The 23,671-nt window shown below is 34.1% G+C and overlaps 1 protein-coding gene across 1 annotated transcript; it reads left to right on the plus strand.

The window, feature by feature from the left end:
* Window positions 1-8,227: 8,227 nt before the first annotated feature.
* On the plus strand, window positions 8,228-10,984 carry LOC115960910 (beta-carotene hydroxylase 2, chloroplastic-like). Its single transcript, XM_031079913.1, has 7 exons — window positions 8,228-8,794; window positions 8,882-8,941; window positions 9,053-9,124; window positions 9,434-9,568; window positions 9,735-9,860; window positions 9,998-10,054; window positions 10,557-10,984. The coding sequence occupies exons 1-7, from the start codon at window positions 8,417-8,419 to the stop codon at window positions 10,632-10,634; spliced, it is 906 nt and encodes a 301-aa protein (XP_030935773.1). The 5' UTR covers window positions 8,228-8,416; the 3' UTR covers window positions 10,635-10,984.
* Window positions 10,985-23,671: the final 12,687 nt, after the last annotated feature.

A 23,671-nucleotide genomic window follows, 5' to 3' on the forward strand; every position in this document is an offset into this window, starting at 1 on the left:
AGTGTTAGAGGGAAAAGTGGCAAATTGCTTCTCCGCTATAAACATGTAGATTTATATTAGTTTGGAGAAAAAAATTTAAAAACTTAAAAGGCTAAATAAAAGCACCGAAGAGACTAAAAGAGAGTTTCTCATTAAGCCATTAAAAAATAAAGCAAAAAACCAACAACAATAGAAGAGTGCAATATTGTAACAAGGAAAAATTGAAGAACAAAAGAAAAGGAAGAGTAAATAGATGCAAACCTGAAATGAAGAACAAAGGAGAGCAATCAACACACCATAAACCTACACTGATTGATGAGTAGCTAGCCATGTACAAAGAAAGCTAAAATAAAAAAGAAAAAGATGGAGAGTAACAAGGTTATCAGTGAGAAGGAAAAAAAAAGGGGGGGTGGGGTGGAATTTGATTTATTAAAAAAATCAAATTTTGTATGTAAAGCTATAAATTCAAATTTTAATTAATTGGTGAGAAATAAACATTTGATTTTATCAATGAATTTGTATGTAAAACTATTAAATCAGGTTTTAATTTTGATAGGAACGTTGGATTTTTTTTTTTTTAAGTTTGTCCTCTTCATCTTCTACATGTGGTTTTCTTGATATTTTAAAAGAAAATGGATTCCATTGGCCAATAAAAATAAAAATTCCTTATTTTCTTAGATGAATATATTTTATTAATTAATAAAGGGACTTTTTTTTTTTCCATTTGGGAGCCTAGTGGTTGAACCAGGACTACCTATTGGTTAAAATTTGGAGGTCTTCTTCTACTTGGAACCCTTAGGTGATCAATTAAATTGCCTATACTATACTAATTAGGAATATATTTGATATTAAATGATACTACATCAACCGTATCAAAATCCAATAAATGATAGACATGTGCGAAAAATTATAACCTCACTAACACCCCTTGAGAATAATAGTAGAATACTAATATGGTTATTTTGCACAAGTGTCTCTTAATTATTAGATTTTGATGTTGATAATGTAGTATCACTTGATACTTAATACTAAATACTTTTCCATACATTAGAGCCAACCTTGATTATTACTAAACATGAAACATTTTGTATTACCTAAAGAAACACATAACATAACATGGATTGGGGGTACCACCATCGCATCGTTTCACTTAATGTTTAGCGTGGTTCAAGTAGTGACGTTTTAACAATTGTGTTGTACCCACTATAATAACCCTAAGGATGTGTTTGGTTGGGATGAAAATAGGGAGAGATAAATAGGGTAGAAAATATTGTTTTCTACTGTTTGGTTGAGGAAATAAAATAGGAGAGAAAGTTTTCCCTCTTGGGTCCACTTTTTTTATCCTCCCAAATTATGAGGAAAATGAGGGAAAAGTGATGAGAAATGCATTTTACACAGATACTCCCACTTTATTACACTTACCTACCCCTCTCACTTTCTCACTATTATATAACAAGAACATAATAATCAATTTATATAAACTACATTTTTCATCCTTCTTTTTTTCGCTCGAACCAAACAAAAAGGTTTTACACCCTTCCACTTTTCCACTCCTCCAACCAAATATACATGAGAGAAAATCAAATATTTTATATCCTCCCATTAATTTTTCACCCTTCCATTTTTTTACTCTTTCAACCAAACAGATCGTGGTAGTATCGGAGGACCTTTTTTTAATTTTTTAAAGTTTGGGTTACCTGTTGACACTTGAATTGGTGTACACAAATTGAATGCCAGGTGTCACTGTGACGGCAGTAAACATGACACGTGCCCACTTTTTGGTGACTAAAGTTAGGCCAATCCGTGTGGGGTGCATTAATGTTACATCGCCAAAAAGTACCAAATTGTTAAGAGAGTAAAATGGAAGCTACGTGGCACTTTATAACTACGAGAAACTTGAAGCTGAAATCCAGAATTACCAATAAAACCCAACGTGGACCAAGTGGTGTCGTTTTAAGCAATCCGAGATGTGATTCGCTGTATTCTCCATCAGCAATCCTGGTGCAGCCCCGTCCACCTCTCGTTACTGACATGTGTTGCTTGGGTCTTGTCCACACGTCAATCTCCACTTTACCCTCCATTGCATGCTCCTCCAAAAATCCAAAAATCCAAAAATATCAGTTAGTGCTAAAATTGTAGGCATTTCTTTGTTTTGTTTTTTTCTTAATTTATACTATTCATAAAAGTCCAGTTTAAAAGGGAGGTTGAGTGTAGTTTAAAAATATCTTTAAATCTTAATTTTAACAAGAAAAAATTTAAGGACAATCTTGTAAAAATATATATTCAATTCCACTTAAAATATTTACAAAATAAAATACCCTTCTACTAACTCATGTTTTCAAAACAAACTTATTTAAAATAAATAAATAAATAAAAAGAAAAATATGATACTAAACCCAAAAAAAAAAAAAAAAATCTCATCGCATGTGCAAAATGCATGTAATATGGCTAGTATAAAAGTCCGTTTGAGAACAGCTTATTTAGCTGAAATTGAAATCTTTTTACTGAAATACCGTAGCTAAAACTAAAAGTTAACTGAAATAGTACGGTGGAACTCATAAATAGTACCAAAAATAAGTTAAATAAAAAAAATAAAATAAAAACTGCATTTTTCAGCCAATACGAAACACAACCTAAGTAACAAATTCATTCATTTAAAGAATATAATATTTAGTAGAGCCGTGTGAGACTCATATGACAATATAATATATGCTATTTATAGTAACGTTAGACTTTGTATTACCTAATAAAGTTTGATAGTGGAGATACTCTAGATTGCAAATAAATGATTTTATAAAATGTGTGACCAATAGGGTTGCAAACGAATTGAGATGTTCGTGGACAACTCGTTTTCACTCAATTAAAATAAAAGAGTTTATGTTTATTTATTTACAAATAACGTAAGCTTCGGCGTAAGCTTTAGCCTAACTTTGAGACTTGTTTGGTAGATGTATCTAGTTCAAACAAATTGTTTTGTTCATGAAAAGGGCTTATGACCATATGAAACATGAATACATATGTAGAACCTAGGTTCGACTTAAAGCTTGTTAATAAGATGTAAAAAATATCTACGCATGCAATTTGGCATGGCTTATTTGCAGCTCAGATCTATTCATGTGAAAGTCATCACTTTTGCATTTTCTATTCTTTAGGTGCAGTTTATTCTGAACATAACTTGTTTTTTTTTTTTTTTTTAATAAGGTAAATTGTTTTCCTTATTTCCTCTTAAAGATCTCAATTGCAATAATAATAAATCTAGATTCGAATCTCACATACACAAAAAATCAATTGATATCTTAACCTACACAAGGAAGAACAATTATTATGAGAGGAACACTATAAGTTCAATTCTATCAAATGTGGGTATATATAAAGAACAAAATTTAGCTATAAAATTAGTTGTAGCCTTACGTTACAACCAATTTTGTAGCTAAACTTTGTGTGTGTGTATATATATATATATATAATAAACTTAGTTGCAATAGAATAAATTTTGATTATTTATAACTATATCATTTTGGTTGCATATTTCACTCTTTATTATTTTGTATGCACATCTTTTACTCTCACAAATTTACTATTTTTTAAAAAAGTGCAAGGAGTGCTCAGCTAAAAAATAAATAAATAAATAAATAAAAAAGTGCGAGGAGTGAAGCCTTTTCACATCATTTTGTAACAACAAAAATATAGTAGTTTGTTTCTTGTCTAGTTTGCAAGTGATTTTTTTTTTTCTTGAATAAAAAATGGGGTCTATGGTGTTGACTCATTAACTTTACGCCACGTGATAGTAACGAATGGTATCATGTGTACCTCATAGGTCTTACCGAAGGTTATTGCTTGAATTGCTCCTCTCTAAATACTAAAATAAAAACTCTTACTATCAAGCCACATTGTGTGTAACGTTTGAAAGTGAAATTAGTGAATACTGAAGTATTATGTTTGTAATAGACTTATTGTTCCTTAAGTAATATTATGTGTTGTTTAACCAAAAAAAAAAAGAAAAAGTATTACGTTTATGAATACAGAAAAACAAAAACAAAATTGTTGACAATGCCATAATAACTATATATACTGTAGTTGTTTCTTTTCCCAAAAAGACAAGTTTGGCCGAATAGTAAGTTGCTTTATGTATTTGACACATGCCAACTTCTATATGCATACCCAATTTTTTTCCTTTTGATTTATTTATTTTTATATATTAGTAGTTGAGACTTGGAGGTGAGTAGATTAATTTTTGAACATGGAATGTTTCTCTTAAAAACATTAAATGTCAGTTAACTTACAAGACTCATAACATATATACCTATATCTATTTGCACATAAGTTTTTATATTAATAACAATTTAAGAAATCACTCCATACACACCACCCGTACTCTTGGTGCGGTGGTCACTCCACAAGTATAAATGCTTGTAAAGAGTAGGGGGTAAGGGTCGAGGTTCAAGTCTTCAGGAGAGAGCTTCATATACATATACACTTAAATTAGGTTAGAGTAGAAATTCTAACTTGTATAAAAAAAAATCACTCCAATTAAATCCAATTAAATTTTATAGGACAAAGTAAGATTTTAGTCTATCAACTATCAGTTGAGTTTAATCTTGTTGATGAGCTTTTTTTTTTGGGAAAGGGATGAACTATCAATTATGTTAATTTAATTATAATTTTGAAAACGATTCAATGTTACCATTCTGCCACTTTCTTCTTTAAAGAATTGTGAATTTTTTAAATTTGTTTTACCAAACAAATAATTCAACATATAGTTAATTAATACAGCACTGAAGAATTCAAAGGAGATACAATTTGCAACCTTTCAACCATTATATTCAAATGAGAGCAAAAAAAAAAGTTGAATATATTTCAAAACTCTAAAAACTACATTGTTTGATTCAACTTATTTTCATTTATATTATTGTCTTAAAATATTATATTTCTTAAATATAATTATATTTTACACAATAATCAATAATTTAGGTAAATTCGAACAATTAAATATAGGTTAAAGATTGAAATAATCAAAAGTCTTGTATCTTAGCAGCATAATCTATTCTTTTTTATTAGAAAACCCATCAAGAATTCACCCCCCCCCCCATTATTTTAAGAGAAGTAAATCTCAAGTGATAGGTTATTATTGGTTATTAGCCTGTTATTGGAAAATAAAAATAAAAATTTATGTTTGAATGTTTTTGTTAAAAACATTTCCGTTTGTTTCGATGTAAAATATTTTCACATTTTACAATATTTGTTTTGTAGTAATATATTTGGTCAAAAGTAAAATATTTTTAGTCAACCAAATCAATCTAGGCATTGTGTAAAATATTTTACACTTGAAATTTCGGTAAAATATTTTACATTTTTCCTCTCCCTCTTGCTCAATACCTTTCACACTTTCTCCCTCTCACACTTTCTCTACCTCTCATATTTATCTCCATAACCCAGGCTACCCAGCCACCTCCGATCCCTCTATCTCACCTCCAGTATGCTCTAATTGGCACCACCAACCAACTCCAAGCTCTGCCAGTGCCGCCCATCACCAGCTCTAGGCTCCGCCAGTAAACATATTCAAGACCAATACTGAACTTCACATAGAACGCAATTCCTTCACCACACTTGAGAGAAAAATTCGGCCATTGATGCTAAACTTCATCTACTAATGCTATGACTTGATGTTAAACTTCATATGGTAACTACAGTTGTTGAATGGTTGATGTGAAAACTTTGTGAGAGTGACAAAGATTTACAGGAGACTGGATTTTTTTTTTGTGTTTGTGTGTGTTTGTTTAGATCTAAAGAACAGGGAGAAAGCGATTTAATAAGAAACCTTTTAAGAGACTTTTTTACTGTATTTAGGACTAAAAACGTGTGAAGCATGCCTACCATTAGTGGACCTTCTGCTTAAGTAATTGCATGTTAGACACGTGGCATATAATACTCTTATTTTGAGATATACTCTTATTGTGTGACCCAGGGGCGTAGCCAGGATTTTTAACCTAAGGGGGCCGAATTGTGTATTTGCATATTAGTCACTCATGTGTGTGTTAAAGAATTAGCAAAATAATGATGGTAATCAGTTAAAACAAGACAATAGACTTTTATCAAATTTATTAAAAAAAAAGGCTACACAGTAGACTTTCACATTTGAACACACATGAACACTGCACTCTTGTTTTCTTAGAAAAAATAAAAGGAAACAACACCTTGATAGCTTGGTAATTTTTTAAGTAGTAAATGTGAGTTTTGTTGGGTAAGTCCACTTGAGAAACTAAAATATTGTGATTGTAAAACTAGTCATATTACAAAGGGAATGAGTTACAAAGAAACATGGTATGATGCATATGAATGACTCACAATAAAAGAAAACATATGAGAATTGCCTTGGTCCTTTGATTGATCATACAACAACAATCATATTTCAAAGCAAAAACCATTAAAGCTAACATTGGGCTGGGTATGTAAATTTTTTTGGAGGGGCTAATCTGTACTTTTGCAGAGCCATTTTTTTATATAGCACTATATGGGGGTTTCAAGCTTATGTGTGCCTCCGCCCCTGGTGTCACCCATTAATGACTGCACCTTTGGAGAGAAAAACGTGTAGAGGAGGAAACTTAAAAAAAAAAGGGTTTAATGCTCATATATTGTGGATTGCTGGTGGTTTATGGTCAGATTTATGGTTTAATGGTCAATTTTTTAGGCGGTGGCTGTCTTTTTTCTCTCTTCTAGACCTAGTTTTTTGGGGTGGTTTAATGGTTTTATGCTCATTTGGTAGTGGTTTTGGGGTGGTTGGTGGTGGCTTTTGCTCATTTGGGGGTGGCTGTTAATGGCTTGCATTTTCACATGTTTTGTCATTCCAAACACTTGAAAATGTTTTCTGTAAAATATTTTATAGTAAAACTTTTGACATGTAAAATATTTTACATAAAAATTATTTTATATTGAAACAAACGGAGCATATGTGTTAGTTAAGTTACAAGACTCATAGCATACATACCCATGTCTATTTGCACACAAGTCTTTATATTAATAACAACTTACAAAATCACTCCATACACATTAGTAACCACCGGGTTTGAGAGAGTTTCAACCTATGGTCGCTCCTGATGATGCTCTTTATCATCAAACCAAGACACCAATTGGTTTTTGGTGTAGGCGGGGATTGAACCCCAGATCTCTTATTCATCTATCAGAGACTTTACCAGTTGAGCTAACTGGAACCTACAGTAACCACTGGGTTTGATTAATGGGCATTCACATTTCTCTACTTATACATAAGGAAAAGGTCAAAGGAAAAAGCTAATACCCTGGAATTAATCCTAGGTATTTTTTGAGAATTGCTAAATAAAATCCAATTAAATTTTAGGAAAAGTAAGATTTTAGTCTATCAACTATGAGTTGGAGTTTAATCTTGTCGATGAGCTTTTTTTGGATAGGGATGAACTATCAATTATGTTAATTTAATTATAATTTTGAAAACGATTCAATGTTACCATTCTGCCACTTTCTTCTTTAAAGAATTGTGAATTGTTTAAATTTGTCTTACCAAACAAATAATTCAACATATAGTTAATTAATAAAACTCTGAAGAATTCAAAGGAGATGCAATTTACCTTTCAACCATTATATTCAAATGAGAGCAAAAATAAATAAATAAAATTTGCATATTCTTCAAAACTTTAAAAACTACCTTGTTTGATTCAACTTATTTTCATTTATATTATTGTCTTAAATTATTATATTTCTTAAATATAATTATATTTTACACAATAATCAATAATTTAGGTGAAAGCGAACAATTAAATATAGGTTAAAGACCGAAATAATCAAAAGTCATGTAGCTTAGCTGTATAATCTATTCTTTTTTATTAGAAGACCTATCAAGAAATCTTCCCCCCAATTATTTAAGAGAAGTGTTATATTTACAACATTCACAGAACAAATCTTAAGTGATAGGTTATTATTGGCTATTAGCCTGTTATTAGTTAATAAAAAAATAATTTAAGTGGTGAGTTTAAATTAAAATTAGTAACAACTTGTTGCCTATGATTTGTTCCGAAAACATTGTAGACATAGAATTTCTCTTTTTTTAATCATTAAATAATTTATTAAAAATATAGAGAGATTGAAATAATAATTGAAATGGTGCTTATGAAGAATGGCATTAAAGGAAATAAAGAAAAAGAATGGTGGCAATTGGTATTTGCATCATTTTCCACAAGTGGTTAAAATATTCCTATGACGAGTTTTAATTTAGAGAAGATGTGGTCTCTGTGCATTTGGAGTATTTAACCCCTTCACTCGAATCGCCAAACCCAGAACCCCATACGCTGTCTTCAACATTCCACACAATCTCTCTCCCTCTTTCTCTCTCACACACACTCACACTCTCTCTTTCTCTCTCTCACACAGCTTTTTGCAAAGTCTCAAGCTCACCCCAATTGCTCCTATGGCGGCTGGACTCTCCGCCTCCGTAACCTCCAAGCCCTTCCGTCTCTTCCAACACTCTCACCTCCTAAAACCCACAACCCTCTTTGCTCCCTCAGTTCTCCGCCACAGCACAATCAAAAAAACCAGAAGAAAAGCTTGCTTAACTGTCTATGTGATCTTGGAGGACCAAAAACAAAGGACCCAGTTGGTGAATCCTAAAGATGAAGACTCTGATGGCCTGACTAAATTTCAGATCCCATCTCCACGTGTGGCAGAGAAGTTGGCCAGGAAGAGATCCGAGAGGTTTACTTATCTAGTGGCTGCTGTTATGTCTAGCTTTGGTATTACTTCCATGGCTGTCATGGCTGTTTATTATAGATTTTATTGGCAAATGGAGGTACTTTCTCTGCCTCTCTCTCTCAAAGATTATGTCTTTGTGTATATTATATTTAGTAGTGAAAATTGGGTTTTGTTTTTGGTATAGGGTGGAGAAGTGCCTATGTCTGAAATGTTAGGTACATTTGCTCTATCTGTTGGTGCTGCTGTAAGTTCTCTAATCTTTTCTTTGGAAAATTTCAAGTGATTGGAAATTCAAAAAGTTGTAATCTTTAGGTGATTTTGTACCTGAATCGAATTGGGTAATTTTGATTTTCAGGTGGGAATGGAATTTTGGGCAAGATGGGCTCACAAAGCTCTCTGGCACGCTTCCTTGTGGCATATGCACGAGGTTTGCTTTCAATATCTCTATCTGAGGCTTGAAAACATTTTTCTGGAAACAGTTTTCAAATAACACAGTTGAAAAAACACAGTCCACATATATAAAATGACACGACGTGGAAGTATGCCAAAACATCGTACAGTTCCTTTATCGTTTTAATTTAAATTCAATCATATAATCGCACCGACTAATATAATACCCAAAAAAAAAAAAAAAATTAATTGTTTCAAAACAATTAAATTCAATGTCTTATATGTTTGAATTTAATCGAAGAAATATAAAGCTAAGAATACTAAGTTTTTTGGTTGGTATTTGCAGTCCCATCATCGACCAAGAGAAGGACCATTCGAGCTCAACGATGTTTTCGCCATTATCAACGCTGGCCCAGCTATTGCTCTCCTCTCCTATGGCTTCTTCCACAAAGGCCTTGTTCCTGGTCTTTGTTTTGGTGCTGTAAGTCTCTCTCTCTCTCTCTCATATCTTTCTGAATCTTGTTTAATATTCCGTGGTTAACGGTTTAATCGTACTTAATTAACTGGGGATCGCAAAATTATTCTTCACGTGTGACCGAAAATGACCCTGTGAATTTCTCATATTGACATTTTTGGACTTTGAGCAGGGTCTTGGAATTACAGTGTTTGGCATGGCTTATATGTTTGTCCACGATGGCCTGGTTCACAAAAGATTCCCAGTGGGACCCATTGCCAACGTACCCTACTTTAGAAAGGTTGCTGCAGCTCACCAGGTGAATACTCACCACTCGTACAAACCAATTATCTTTTATTGTCTTTTGTACCAAAAATTTTAATTTTTTTTGCAATGGTTTTTTCTCTAATAGAATCTAACGGTCAAGATTTTTTTTTTGTTGATCTTTTTCTGTAGCTCCACCACATGGACCTGTTCGATGGTGTGCCATATGGGTTGTTTTTGGGACCTAAGGTATGCTTTTTAAAATTAAAATTATTGGTTTTCTTTGTAAGTTTATTTGTGATGCAATCTAAGATGTTGGTTTTGAGTTTTATGTCTCTTAACCAATAATTTGAGATCATTTTCAAGAAATTTCTTACTCGATGTATGTGGAATAGAGGCAATTCGCGTACTTGAGGAGTAGTGTTTCAAGCTCTCACAAAAGGGTGAGCCTTATGGTGGGTCCCACGTATGAAGCCCACTCTCTATGTGAGAGCTTAGAGCATTACTATTCAACTTATTTCTACTACTATTTATAGGTCTCATTGTATTTTGTGGTACTATTTAAGAGTCTCATTGTACTATTTCAACTATTTTTAATTTTATTTATAGTACTTTCAATAAAAAAATTTCAGTTTCAACTAAATAAACGGTTCCGAACGAGCTCTAAGAGTCCTAGACATTACGCTAAAAAAATTAAAAATAAAAAGTTTAACATGGAGGCAGGTGGCTGATTTTGTGCATTGTGGTGCAGGAACTGGAAGAAGTGGGAGGTCTAGAAGAGTTGGAAAAGGAGATTAACAAGAGAATCAAATCAAATAGTGGTCCTTGACAAATTAGTCAAGGGGACCTCGTTTCCTAGCACAATTATCAGATTGGGCGAACAGTGCAGTGATAAATATCAAAGATTTTGAGGCTCTTAGTTACTGTCTTATTACAATGATATGAAAAGAGGCAAGAGAATGAAACAGTAGATTAAGGAGGCTTTTACAAAATTTTTACTTGTGTGTTTATGTGAGTGTTTCATATTTAGTGGGATCAATGATCAGAATGAAAGAGATATACAGTAATGGGATTCTAGAATCCCACTGAATTTGATTGCTCGCTGGAGAAGACTGTACTTGGTTCTTGTACAAAATCCCAAACTAATAGATGATATTTCTTAAAATTGTCACACCTCAATCAGTATTTTATTTTATTTATTTTTTAAATTTTGTTATTTAGTCAGTACTTAGACTAAATTTTGTGGTGCATGATTTAATTGGAAGATTAAAATCAGTTAATTCTGATTAAAAAAAAAAACTTTTATAACTAAAGCCTACTTTGTAAGGTTGACCAGTTTGAACTCTCCATTCCCTCCACACCAAAAAAGAAAAAAAAAAAAAAAAAAAAAAAAAAGAGAAAGAAGAAGGAAAAAGGAAGAGAGCAACCAAAAGGCTTCTTAGGCTTGAACATATACTAAACATTTTAGTTATGAGATATGTTTTAAAATTACTATTTTTTTTTTTTACTATAATTGTTCTTTATCATCACGATAACACATAAATAAATTTGTATTATCAATTCTCTGAATACAACCAAGCTTTTTAAAGTTGTTTGATACTATTTATAATCACCCACCTATTTTTTTTTTTTTAAGTACAGTGGCGTACCATCATAAGGACTGAAGGGGGCCTTGGCCACTTGGCCCCACCCAATTTTTTGAAAAAAATAAATGAATATTTTTTTTTTGAATTATCCTAAATAATTTGAAATTTTTTAAAAGAGCCTTATCATTTTGGCTCCTATACCCAATAATATACATATATATTTAAGAAAGTCTAAAAATAAACATAACTCTCATTTAAATAGAAAAATAATACTAGAGATACAAACTATTTTACAAAAAAGATTACAAATGGCAGATGTGATGAGTAGTAATTGGTAAATGAAAACGTAATATTAATGCTACTACAGTTTTGTGTTTACAACATAAAAGTAAAAGTTCAGTGTGACTAAACTAGACAAGAAATAATGAAAGACAAATTTGAAGCTTCCGTAGGCCCTTTATTCATGTATAGTGCTCATGTACGTGTTACTTTACTTTTCATTTGCTTTCTTTTGATTTCTTTATTTTTCATCTGCTTTCTTTTTTATATTCCTTATAATACATTATTTGTTATTATAATAATCAATATATTATATACCGTATGGCATTATAATTTACAAATGTACTTGATTAGTTTGATTAAAATATAAAGTATATACTACTATATTAACATGTATTTAGCATTTCAAAAAAAATTAACATGTATATAATTGTTGTTTATAGCACATATTGAGTTATGAAGTATTGTACATTACTATTTTAGATTTTATACACACACAAAAAATTTTATAGATGGCCCCTCAAAGATAAATTCCTGGCTCGAGCACTGATTAAGTAGGTATTTTTCCCAAAAAAAAAAAAAAAAAAAAAAGTTCTTCCATCGTGAAATGAAACCCACTGCACTGTCAAGCTCTATTTTTTTTTTTTTTTTTTTTTCTGAGAATTGTCAAGCTCTTTGTTGACCCATCCTAACTTTGCATCACTAATGTTCGGTTGAATTAGTATTTTTGAAAAATTTGTCTTTTTAAAATTACAATTAAACATTTGGTAATATATGAAAAAGTGTTGTTTCTATCAATTGACCATTGGATAATATTATTTAGCAAAAAAAAAAAAAAGACAATTTGGATAATATTGGTATAAAATTACTGTTTCAGGTGTTACTTAACCAAAAAAAAAAAAAAAAAAAAAAGGGACTCAATGTAAATTACAACCCTAACAATCAAGGTTCCTTCATGTTCTCCATATGGCAATTACCCCATCACCATTTAATTATGAATTTCACAATCTCATAAATTTTAACAAGGCTTGGGGTCGCATTTCCCTTAAAAGAAAAAACCAGATAGAGTGAAGCCAACCAAGTTGCCTTAAAACATCAGAAAACCAGATTAACCCAACTACGCACAAACTTCAATTCTCAAGTCTATAGCTTAGTCAAATACCCATCAATGATAGTATTTTTCTTGAAAAAATGAGAGTTTTGACAGTACCTCTAAATTGGCATTAAGGCCTAAAAGCTTCAACATCAAGAGACATCACGTATCTCACAAAAATCAACTTCTCATTAACTCCTTCACAAAACTTTAGGACATTCTCAAGGCTATAGCTTAGTCAAATACCCACCAATGAAAGTGGTATTTTTCTTAGAAAAATGAGAGTTTTGACAGTACCTCTAAATTGGCATTAAGGCCTAAAAGCTCCAGCCTCAAGAGGTATCACGTATCTCACAAAAATCAACTTCTCATTAACTCCTTCACAAAACTTTAGGGCCAATAAATTTAGCATGTACAAGAATATGCCCACAAACTCCAATTCTCAAGGCTATAGCTTAATCAAATACCCACCAATAAAAGTGGTATTTTTCTTGAAAAAAATGAGAGTTTTGACAGTACTTCTAAATTGGTATTAAGGTCTAAAAGCTCCAGCCTTAAGAGGCATCACTTATCTCACAAAAATCAACTTCTCATTAACTCCTTCACAAAACTCTAGGGCAATAAATTTAGCATGTACAAGAATATATATCTGTGTGTGTTTTTAGAAGCACAAACTGAAAGTTCAAATATGTGTATAAACACCTTTAAACGTTTAGACCCCCAATTTACAAATTAACCAATTCAAGCATTATGTCAAACAACTAGTGTGCGGAAAATAAACATAAGCTATAATATAGAATTGGATAAACTATCTAAGCCAAATTAAAATCACAACCCATAACAGATAATAAAAGGCAAAGATAAAAGAGAAGGAAGATGCAAACACAAAGACAACACGCGATGTGTTATCGAAGAGGAAACCGAAACCCTCGGCGTAAAACCTCTCCGCCGCCCTCCAAGCGGTAAACAATCCACTAGAAAATATTGTTGGGATACATGGACAGCAATAGACCCTCCAAGCCTAATCTACCCAGTGCATCTAAGCCATCCGAGCTTCTTGCTCCAACGAGGTTGCGCCGAACCTTTTTCTTTTCTAGCTTCCCGGATTCCGCTACTAGACCGTAGCATCAACCAATGTAGATTGATTCCTTCCTAACTACTTCCCAGAAATCCAAACAGCCCTCTCACAGTGATGAATATGGTGAGAACAAGGTTTGGTAAAATGTCTCTCAAGGATTTGACAATGGAGAGGAAGAGAGTTGAGGAATTTGAAGAGACTCTAATGTATAGATTGTGGGTGAATCAATCTTGTTTTTCTTTAGGGTTTCTCTCTCAAAATTCTCTCTGGAAGCTCTCTTTCATTTGTGGGTAAAAGGGTTATTTATACTGGAGTGAGAGAGGAATGTGAAACGTTAGGATTTCCAAAACAGGGGTGGCTCGCGGCTTGACCTCGCAACTTGACTGAGTCGCGAGATCCAGTTGCGAGATAACCGTATGACCAGTTGTCCTGTTTTGTCCTGTAGTGCTCCAGCTAGCATGACTGTTCACCTTCCGGCATGCTTGGCACGTGTGCGGCGTCTGGCAGCTTGCAGCCGCAAGTCACCCGCGAGGCCAAGCCGCGAGTCTATATTTTCTTGCACACTCTTGAGCAAACTTTACTCTATCTCACTCACTACCCTTACAACAAACTCACCTAAATACATGGTTACTAAATGCTGAAATACAAGCAAATTTGGCATGGAATAAAGCCAATAAAATGGTTGATTAAATTCAACCTTACACAAACATCTAAGTCATTTTTCGCATTCATCACATCACTCCAAATTTACCGACTTTTGTGATTCAGAATCATATATCGTTATGCTTAGTTGGATATTCCCTGTACATTCTCTTTTGCAAGCTTGTTGACTCAAGTGCAATTTTGAGACGCACCATTAGTCTTTTTCACTCTCTGTGTTGGTGTTGATGCAAGATTCGTACTTGACTTCCCCAACTTAAACCCATATTCAAAAGCTAAGCCAAATCAAAGTTCGCCTACTTTCTACTTCTAGATTTATAAGGTAAAAAGAGAGTGCTACATCATTGGACCACATGCCCGTATTAGAAAATGTAAATCAGAATTCATAAACTAGGAGAATTTTATACAATGATAGAGCCATTGATCATAAAGGTTATCTAATCTAATTTGTTAATGTGCAAGCTCTATGGACCATGTGCAACCCCAATCAAGTTTTTGTGGGACACCTTTTAATTAACCTACCGGCCACTTTTGTTCAAGATATGGCTACGTGTGCGTGGATTACATATAGCTCTAGCATTCCCATTTGGGGTCCTCCAACTTTGTTGTCAAATCGAAACCTTTTAGTGGCTCATGCACTTCACTTTTAGTGGGCTTTCCAAATAGCAATTCAATACCTGTCGAAATTTAAGAAAACCTCCCACGTAGTTATGTGATTATGTCTATTAATTTAATTAAAAAGGTCAAAACTCAAAAGGACCAGATCTTCTTGGTCGGAAAGTTTTGATTTATTCATCCAATACTATTATTTTATAATTATATATTGCTTCCGACATCAAAATGCGCATTTTATAGTAAACTTATCTTCATATTGATATTGACTACAACCGAAAAATTTGCATTAAGATGGCAAGGTGGACCATCCAATATCATATATAGTTGACCATGTTCCAAGTTCTATGAACAGTAAGAAATCAATTATTCCGAAGAAGATCTATTGTTGAGGACAAAAGATTTTTGTGTTTGTTATATATGCATTTTCATGACTATAATAAGAGCAAGAATCACGTAAATTTACGCAACTTTTATTACAACTCGTCATATAATGAGTTATAAGTGGTAGATGCATGGTGAATCGTGTTTATATGGCGAGTTGTAACAAAAATTATATAAATTTATATGATGTTAACATTTTTTTCTATGATAAAGAGTTCAAGTTTGACGCGATATACTATTTGCCAATAGAGCAGGTTTAAAGTTGTGTAGGAAAAAGGCCTACCTAGCAAGTGTTTCAAGTAACTACGCTCGGTGTTATGTCCAAACGTAATTTTGTTAATTCGCACTAAGTTTAGACGTATAATTTTGTTGACAATTTTTTCATAATTGTTAAAGTTATAGGTAAGTTGATAATAAATTAAAAGACCACAAATAGTGTCGGTGATAGATTAACGTGAAAATCAATAATATTTTTCTTTATTAAATTGATAACAATGTGTCATTTGATGTGAACAAAAATTGTGTTTGTTAATCACTATCTTACAATGTACGTGGCTTTATAATATTGGCACTTCTTTTAATAATTGTAGTATTTATTTATTCTTAAAGTTTGAATATGGGCATCGTTAGAGTTTAGACAGCGGATTTTCCCCACCGCCCAAGAACATTTAGATCGACAACCATCCATTTGAGTGGAATTTGGGCCCGTGTTGTTGTATCTTTGGTCTCCCACTTTATGCTTTGGAAATGGGGAGAAAAGATAAGCATTTTGACCAACAAGAAAAATGAAAGGATTGTGTTATCTCCGAGTCATCTACCCATCTTATTAGTCATGAGTCATGACTCAACCGATGACTTTTATGGTGGGTCTGCGTTTGGAGAAGGTGGACTCGAATCACTCGATACTTTCTTTTATTTTGGTAGGAAAAAAAAAAAATGGGTAGAAGGGGAGCGACACTTATTATCTCTAGACTGTTTGAGATGAAGATGGAATATAAGAAGCACCAACATACAACTAGTTGTTGAGATTCAAACTCAAGTCTTGAGACTTGTTGGCTTGGTATCTAACTAATTAGACCACTCGATACATGCATCTTACTTCTTCTCATGTGTGAATCTCAACTTGCAAACACGACACAAGGGTTAGGCTTTTGCTATATGAGTTTGGGTCAAATTAAATCAACCCGAAATCAACACAATGAAAAACATGTCAGTTGTGGGTTGACCTAGTTAACCCATGATTGATAAGATTAGACATGTTTACTTATTTGTGTCAATACAAAATGACCAATTTTAACCCGACTTGTTTAACTTGTATAACAATTAAATCTTTATTTTGTTTTAAATGTTATAAGTTATAATTTTGTTTACAACGGTTGGTTATTAAATAAAAAACAATATTAATTAGTCAAATAGGTTAAAATGGGTTGTGTTTGAAGCAGGTTAAATGGATTGTATTTGTGTTAACCTAATACAACCTATTATTATTATTAAGCATGTTGAAACTGGTGGTGTTGCATTTGTGTCAACTCAACATAACATGCTTCTTAAGTATGTCATACGGGTCATGTTGTGTTAACCAGCTTCAACATGTCGTGTTGGGGTTTAAGATCAAGACACGATAAAAGGGATGATGTAGATTTCAGATACATAAAATATTTATTAAAATATCTCTAACTCAACACGACATGCCAAAAAGAATTTTCATCTCATTATATTATAAAAGTGATGGATGTAGATTTCGGATACATAAAATATTTATTGATATGTTTAGATAAGTTCTTTTATTTTAGTTTATTTTTTGATGAATTTATTTTAGTTTATTTTATTCAAAAGTAAATTAAGTCAAATTATATGTATAAAAAACGTATACATAGATAAAATAAGTTAAGTAAAAATAATAATAATATATAAAACCTAATTCAAACAAAGCTAAATACTAAATAGATTATAAAAACTCACAAAATTTACACTCGCGGATGGCATCTTAAAAGTTTATCATATGCTCGATGATGATTATTCTTTATCATTAGATTAAGAAACCGATTAGTTAATTTTTTTTCTCTTGTTTGCTCTCTGCCGGGAGCCACGGCGATGAAACCCTACTACCTTCTATAGGCCTCCTCTTTCCCCACGCCTGATGGAAACTTTGGTTTCTTTTTCATCCCCTCCATATCATACTCCTTCCCTCTCCTTTCTCTCCCTTCCCACTACCGTCATAACCATGGAGGACCTCGTTGGACAGTGTGCCCGCTTCTCCCCTCCACATGAAGGAATGTCAAACAATTCCCTTAGCACAAGACGTGGAGGATAATAGCAAAGTACTTGTGGTGAAACTCTTTACCAAGCATCAAGTTAGCATGGAAGCATTCTCGCGAACGCTAAAAAGCATGTGGCACTTTGTAAAAGATTTTGAAATTAGAGACCTTACATCAAAAAAAGTACTACTACTATTCGCCGACGAGACCGACATGCAAAAAATCCTCTCTCAGGGGCCTTGGTCTTTTGACAAATACTTGATAGGCCTATACAAACCCGGTACGAAAGAATCGGTGGATGATGCAAATTTTGACACCGCTTCATTTTGGATCCAAATTCATGACCTCCCTCTTAGTCGTATGAACAAAAACAACGCCGTAGCTATAGGAAATACTCTCAGCGAAGTTGAATAGGTTGATGCCTCACCGTCTGGAGATTGTCGTGGATGCTACCTTTGACTTCGTGTCAACATTAATATCACCCAACCTCTCTACCGAGGGCGCTACGTCGATCTGGGAGACTCGGAACCCCTTTATATTTCACTTCAATATGAGCGCATGCCTATTTTTTTGCTATTGGTGTGGCTTTTTGAATCACAACAAGGGAGACTACAAACTCTGGTCCGACAGCAGCAAAACTCTAAACAAGGATGAACAACAATAAGGCCCATGGTTGTAGGCCACCATGACTAACGTACAACCACCGCAAGTTGTCCATACCAAAATGACCAAACCCTTAGTACTACCACGACCTCACCGACCCACACTGTCCCCCCCCATGCGACCATCGCTGCTGGTGGCAAAAACACACACCCACAACCGGAGCCAACCACCACCATACAACCCGCCTTTACCATGATACATGTAACAATTCCAGATACAATGCCAATAAACACAAAGATCCTATTCGACCTGAATCTGTTTAATGCGCATATCACGAAGATTGACAAAGCCTTGAATTCCTTTCCTAACTCAAGCCTTCCAAACCCACTCACACAGTTGGCACCAAGTACAGTTACGGAAACTTCAATACTTCCCTTTTTGAACTCCATAAAGCTAGCCATCCCATCAGAGGAAAACACAGACAGACTAACTACCACCCATACTGACACTCCCTACCCCATACCTGACCCCCACTTCACAGAGATACTGCCCAACTTTCTAGAAATGCAGAAAACAACCACTAGCCCCACACGCTCCACCCTGACAGTGAACATTGGCCCACTACCTGGCACCTGGTGCAAACTAGGCCCATCTAAACATATAATGGACACATATGAATCTAGTGGACAACTTTTGGGCCCAAAACGTAAAAACCATGCAGAACACCCCTATGCAGATACACTTAATGATAAGAAACATAATCTCTTCAATGATGAAGCCAAAACCTTGGGTAAGCTCATGGTAGACAATTTAGGATTGGTAGTGGCTGTTTGGTAGCACTACCGGAGTAATGAATATCTTAAGTTGAAACTGTCGGGGGTTTGGAAACATGAGGAGACATGGACTTTGCTTGAATCACTTGGCTGCTCCAATACAATGTCGTAGCTATGTCTGGGTGACTTCAACGAGATTATTAGCCGTAGGGAAAAGGCGGGTGAAAGCCTATGTCCAACCAGACAAATAGACCATTTCCGTACCGCCATCTCACGTTGTGGCTTCTTGGATTTAGGTCACATAAGCTCTCCTTTCACATGGTCACGGAACCACCCTTCAGAAGGTCATATCCACATTCGCCTAGACTGAGCCCTCGCTACTACTGCATGGAAGAGAAATTTCCCTGAAACCGTGGTGCACCATTTATCGATGTCCACATCTGACCACTCCATGCTTGCGGTCTGTCTACCAACTTTGAAACCACGCCAAAAACACTACCACCCACCTTTTCATTTTGAAGCAATGTGGCTTAAAGACCCACATTGCGCTGAGGTTGTTGAAGAAGCATGGATGGAGGGCTTATATAGGCCGGAGGGTGTCCAAATCTCCAACTGTCTGGCCAACTGCAAAACATGCCTATCTGCATGGAACAAAACAGAATTTGGACATATGAAGAGGTAGATTGAACAACTAGAGGTCACACTGCAACCCTTGGAACCGCACCCCCTATAGAATTATACGAAAATTCACGAGGTCCGCAAATCCCTCAACTATTGGCTTGATGCAGAAAACATGATGTGTCACCAAAGATCCACGCACCTATGGATAACTAATGGTGACCGGAACACATCCTTTTTTCACCAAAAAACTTCTAATCATAAAGAGAGAAACTCAATTCGAAGAATCATTGGTGAGAATGGGGTTTGGCAGGAAGATGACCAAATCATGGAAAGGGTTATCTTGAATTACTTCACTGGTATTTTTCAAACCAATGGCCAAATGGATACAGCAGCAGTAATTGAGGCAATAGAACCCGTTGTCACTGGCCCCATGAATGAGTATCTCTGCCAAACTTTTCAAGCTGAGGAAGTCCACAAAGCACTAAAGCAAATGCACTCGAAAAAATCACCAGGCCCAGATGGCATGCCCCCACTCTTCTATCAACGCTTTTGGTCCTTATTAGGTGAGTGTGTCACCAATGCTGTACTTGATTTTTTAAACTTGGGAATTATCCCCCCCAATTTTAATGAAACCCATACTATGCTCATACCAAAAGTGAAGAACCCTACAAAGATAACCCAATATAGACCAATTAGCTTGAGTAATGTCATCTCTAAACTTGCCTCCAAAGTCCTAGCAAATAGATTGAAGTGTTTCCTTCCAGATATTGTCAGTGAAAATCAAAGTGCTTTTATGTCTTCTCGCCTTATTACTGATAATGTTTTAGTTGATTTTGAGACCATGCACTACTTAAACAACAAACAAAATTGGCGGCAAGGGGAGATGGTTTTGAAATTCGACATGAGTAAGGCTTTTGATAGAGTAGAATGGGGGTGTCTAAAAGATATTATATTGAAAATGGGTTTCTTTGATAAATGGGTGAACATTATAATGCTTTGTGTTACCTCAGTTACATATTCTGTCCAAATTAATCGTACACCTCGAGGCCACATCACCCCTAAAAGGGGCTTGTGTAAGGGGACCCCATATCTTCTTTTCTTTTCTTGTTATGTGCAAAAGGACTATCAGCTCTTCTCCATTAAGCCACAAGAAATGAAGGATTGCATGGAGTAGCTGCCTATCCACAAGGCCCTCCAATATCACAACTTTTCTTTGCAAATGATGGTATCATTTTTTGTCAAGCCACCTGGAACAAATTTTGGAGACCTATGAAAAGACATTTGGCCAACAACTCAATAGAGAGAAAACCTCATTATTTTTCAACCATAACATTCCACAAGAAATTAAGGAGTACATACAACAACTTTTTGGAGCGGAGGTCATTAGGCAGCATGAAACCTACTTGGGATTACCTTCCCTAGTTGAAAGATCTAAGAAAAACACCTTTCGCACACTAAAAGAGAGGCTAGACAATAAACTCTCTGGGTGAAAAGAAAAGATGCTCTCACAAGCAAAAAAGGAAGTCCTCATCAAAGCAGTGGCTCAAGCCATCCCTACTTATACAATGAGTGTCTTCAAGCTACCAGATACCTTATGTGACGAGCTAACTAGCATGGTTCGTACCTTTTGGTGGGGACAATCCAACGGTAGAAATAGGATGGTGTGGTTAAGTTGGGATAAAATGTGTGCACCCAAAAAGGATGGAGGACTTGGCTTTCGAGACCTTAAAGCTTTCAACTTGGCACTCCTTGATAGTTTTTAGACCCCTTAAAAACACAATTGGATTAACTTAGGTAATTAGCCAAGTTGTTACTTAGTCCAAATTCCAAATCTAGGTTATCACAATCAAACAATCATATCATGCAAAGCAGCAGAAAGATAAAAGAGACAATGATATGATCACCTAGGAAACCAAACCGATAAAAGCCTAGGGAGGATTTAACCTAACTATCCTCAAGGTAAACCTGAATCCACTATGAAAGAATCAAAACTGTTCAACAGGACTTAGACCACTAACATCCTATTGTTACCCACTAGTAGAAACTTACTGACACGACCACGTGCAAACTCCGAAACCACAGATTCCTTCTTTCTTGGATTCTCCAGCAAGTACAAGTGCACCCGCTTGTGTTTCTTTAAGTTTTTATGGCAACAATTGAATGATCATCAAGCTCTTGAAGAAATCTCCTTCTTGATAATTCTAAGCTTGTGTAAAGGAAAACTCCTCACAGATCTCATAAGAGATTTACACAAACAATAATATGAGCAACATTAAAACGTGGCTAGGGTTTGTCTTTTATACCTATGGCAAATTAGAAAGCCCTAAAAGTTTTAAAACAAACTAGGGCTGAGTTGGAATTCTGCAAAAAAATGCCTCTGACCCGATTTTCAATTGATCGAGCCTAAGCTTCGATCAATTGAACTAGGTCGAGAAGCAGAAATACATTCTGCATCAACTTATTCCAACTTTACATTCCTTAAACAATTTTAAAACAATTTCGATCGATCGAAAAACAGATTGGATCAATCGAAACTGGCAAAGGCTCACAAAAATTTGAGAAAAAACACAGTTTTTAAAACAATTTTAGGAACATCTCAAAGCATTGAAATTGAAGAATAAAATGCATGAGTATGTGATGATATGATTTTCAAAAACAAGGAGTTAAGCTTAATTTTCCCAAAGTTAAAATTTCTTACATTCTCCATAAATTTTCAATCATCAAATCAGTTTTGTATAAAACTCAAAGTATTTGCAAACTTGGTTGGTCAGACCAAAGATACATACAATAACATGTACAATATTTAGCAAAGAGTAACTTGTGTAGTGTGTGTAACTAGCAAAAACTTGAGATACATGTAAGGTGATATGAATATAACAATTAAACACAAAGTCTACAAAAATTCATCACATAGAATTTGAAAGAGACTATCACCTAAAAAGTTACATTATATAACTCCCACATCTCCTAGATCATAAGCTTACAATCATGTAAGTTTCTTGATTTTGCCTCATATTCTACACACAAATTTTAATTATTCAAAAACTTATTAAAATAGCCGGGATAATGTACACACCAATTTTATTTGATTGATTTTAACATTAAGTCCAATAATGTATACACCAATTTTTGCATTAAACCGAGGCTACACCTTATGTTCTTTTTGTGTATGTGCTACACTTTTTAGAGCACAAAATCTTATGATATGCATTAAGGTGTTCATGATTGGCTAATGAACAGTGGTGAAATGGTTATTTATGCCTTTCTCTAAAGGTTCAAGTCCGACAATCAAAGACAAGTAACTTCAAGATCAAGACAAAGTGATCAAAACCATAAACATCTTTTTCACACAACATGCACTACAAATCTTCAACTAGTAAAGTGCAATAAGTAAGCCCATCAAAGCCAAATAAGGTACAAAAGACATGTTATGTGAAAATAAATTTACCAACCTTGTTTTCAAAAACCAAGGAAATAGTGCAAAAACATAATTTGGTTCCTTTTTCCTTTTTTATTTTTTTATTTTTTATGGCACAATTGCACTTTTAGTCCCTATATTTTGAAGTTTTTCCATTTTAGTCCCTACATTTTATTTTTTCCATTTTTAGTCCCTACAACCAATTTACGCTTTCCGTTTTAGTCCTTTCCGTCAGTCAACCAACGGAAATAGCTGAGGTGGCAGCCGGAACAATTAAAATATTATAAAAAATGCCACATCACCCTGACAAATCAGCATATATATTTTAAAAATTAATTTATTAATTTTAACTAAATAAAAAAAATAAAAACAGAATTAAAAATCAAAATTCACCTTAATTAAGATTTAAAGAGTAAGAAAAAAAAACTTGTAGTAACTTTCTCAATTTTTCTTAAATTTTCTTGTCAATCAAACAAAACAAAATCATCAATAAACACTAAA

Source organism: Quercus lobata, chromosome 9 (assembly GCF_001633185.2).
Source record: "Quercus lobata isolate SW786 chromosome 9, ValleyOak3.0 Primary Assembly, whole genome shotgun sequence".
Lineage (NCBI taxonomy): Eukaryota > Viridiplantae > Streptophyta > Magnoliopsida > Fagales > Fagaceae > Quercus > Quercus lobata.

Excerpts from the sequence above, each read along its gene's own strand:
- LOC115960910 (XM_031079913.1), top strand. The coding sequence starts at position 8,417 with ATGGCGGCTGGACTCTCCGCCTCCGTAACCTCCAAGCCCTTCCGTCTC. Across the intron at positions 8,795-8,881 it reads GATTTTATTGGCAAATGGAG|GGTGGAGAAGTGCCTATGTC; the intron begins GTACTTTCTCTG and ends TTTTTGGTATAG. Across the intron at positions 9,569-9,734 it reads CTGGTCTTTGTTTTGGTGCT|GGTCTTGGAATTACAGTGTT; the intron begins GTAAGTCTCTCT and ends GACTTTGAGCAG.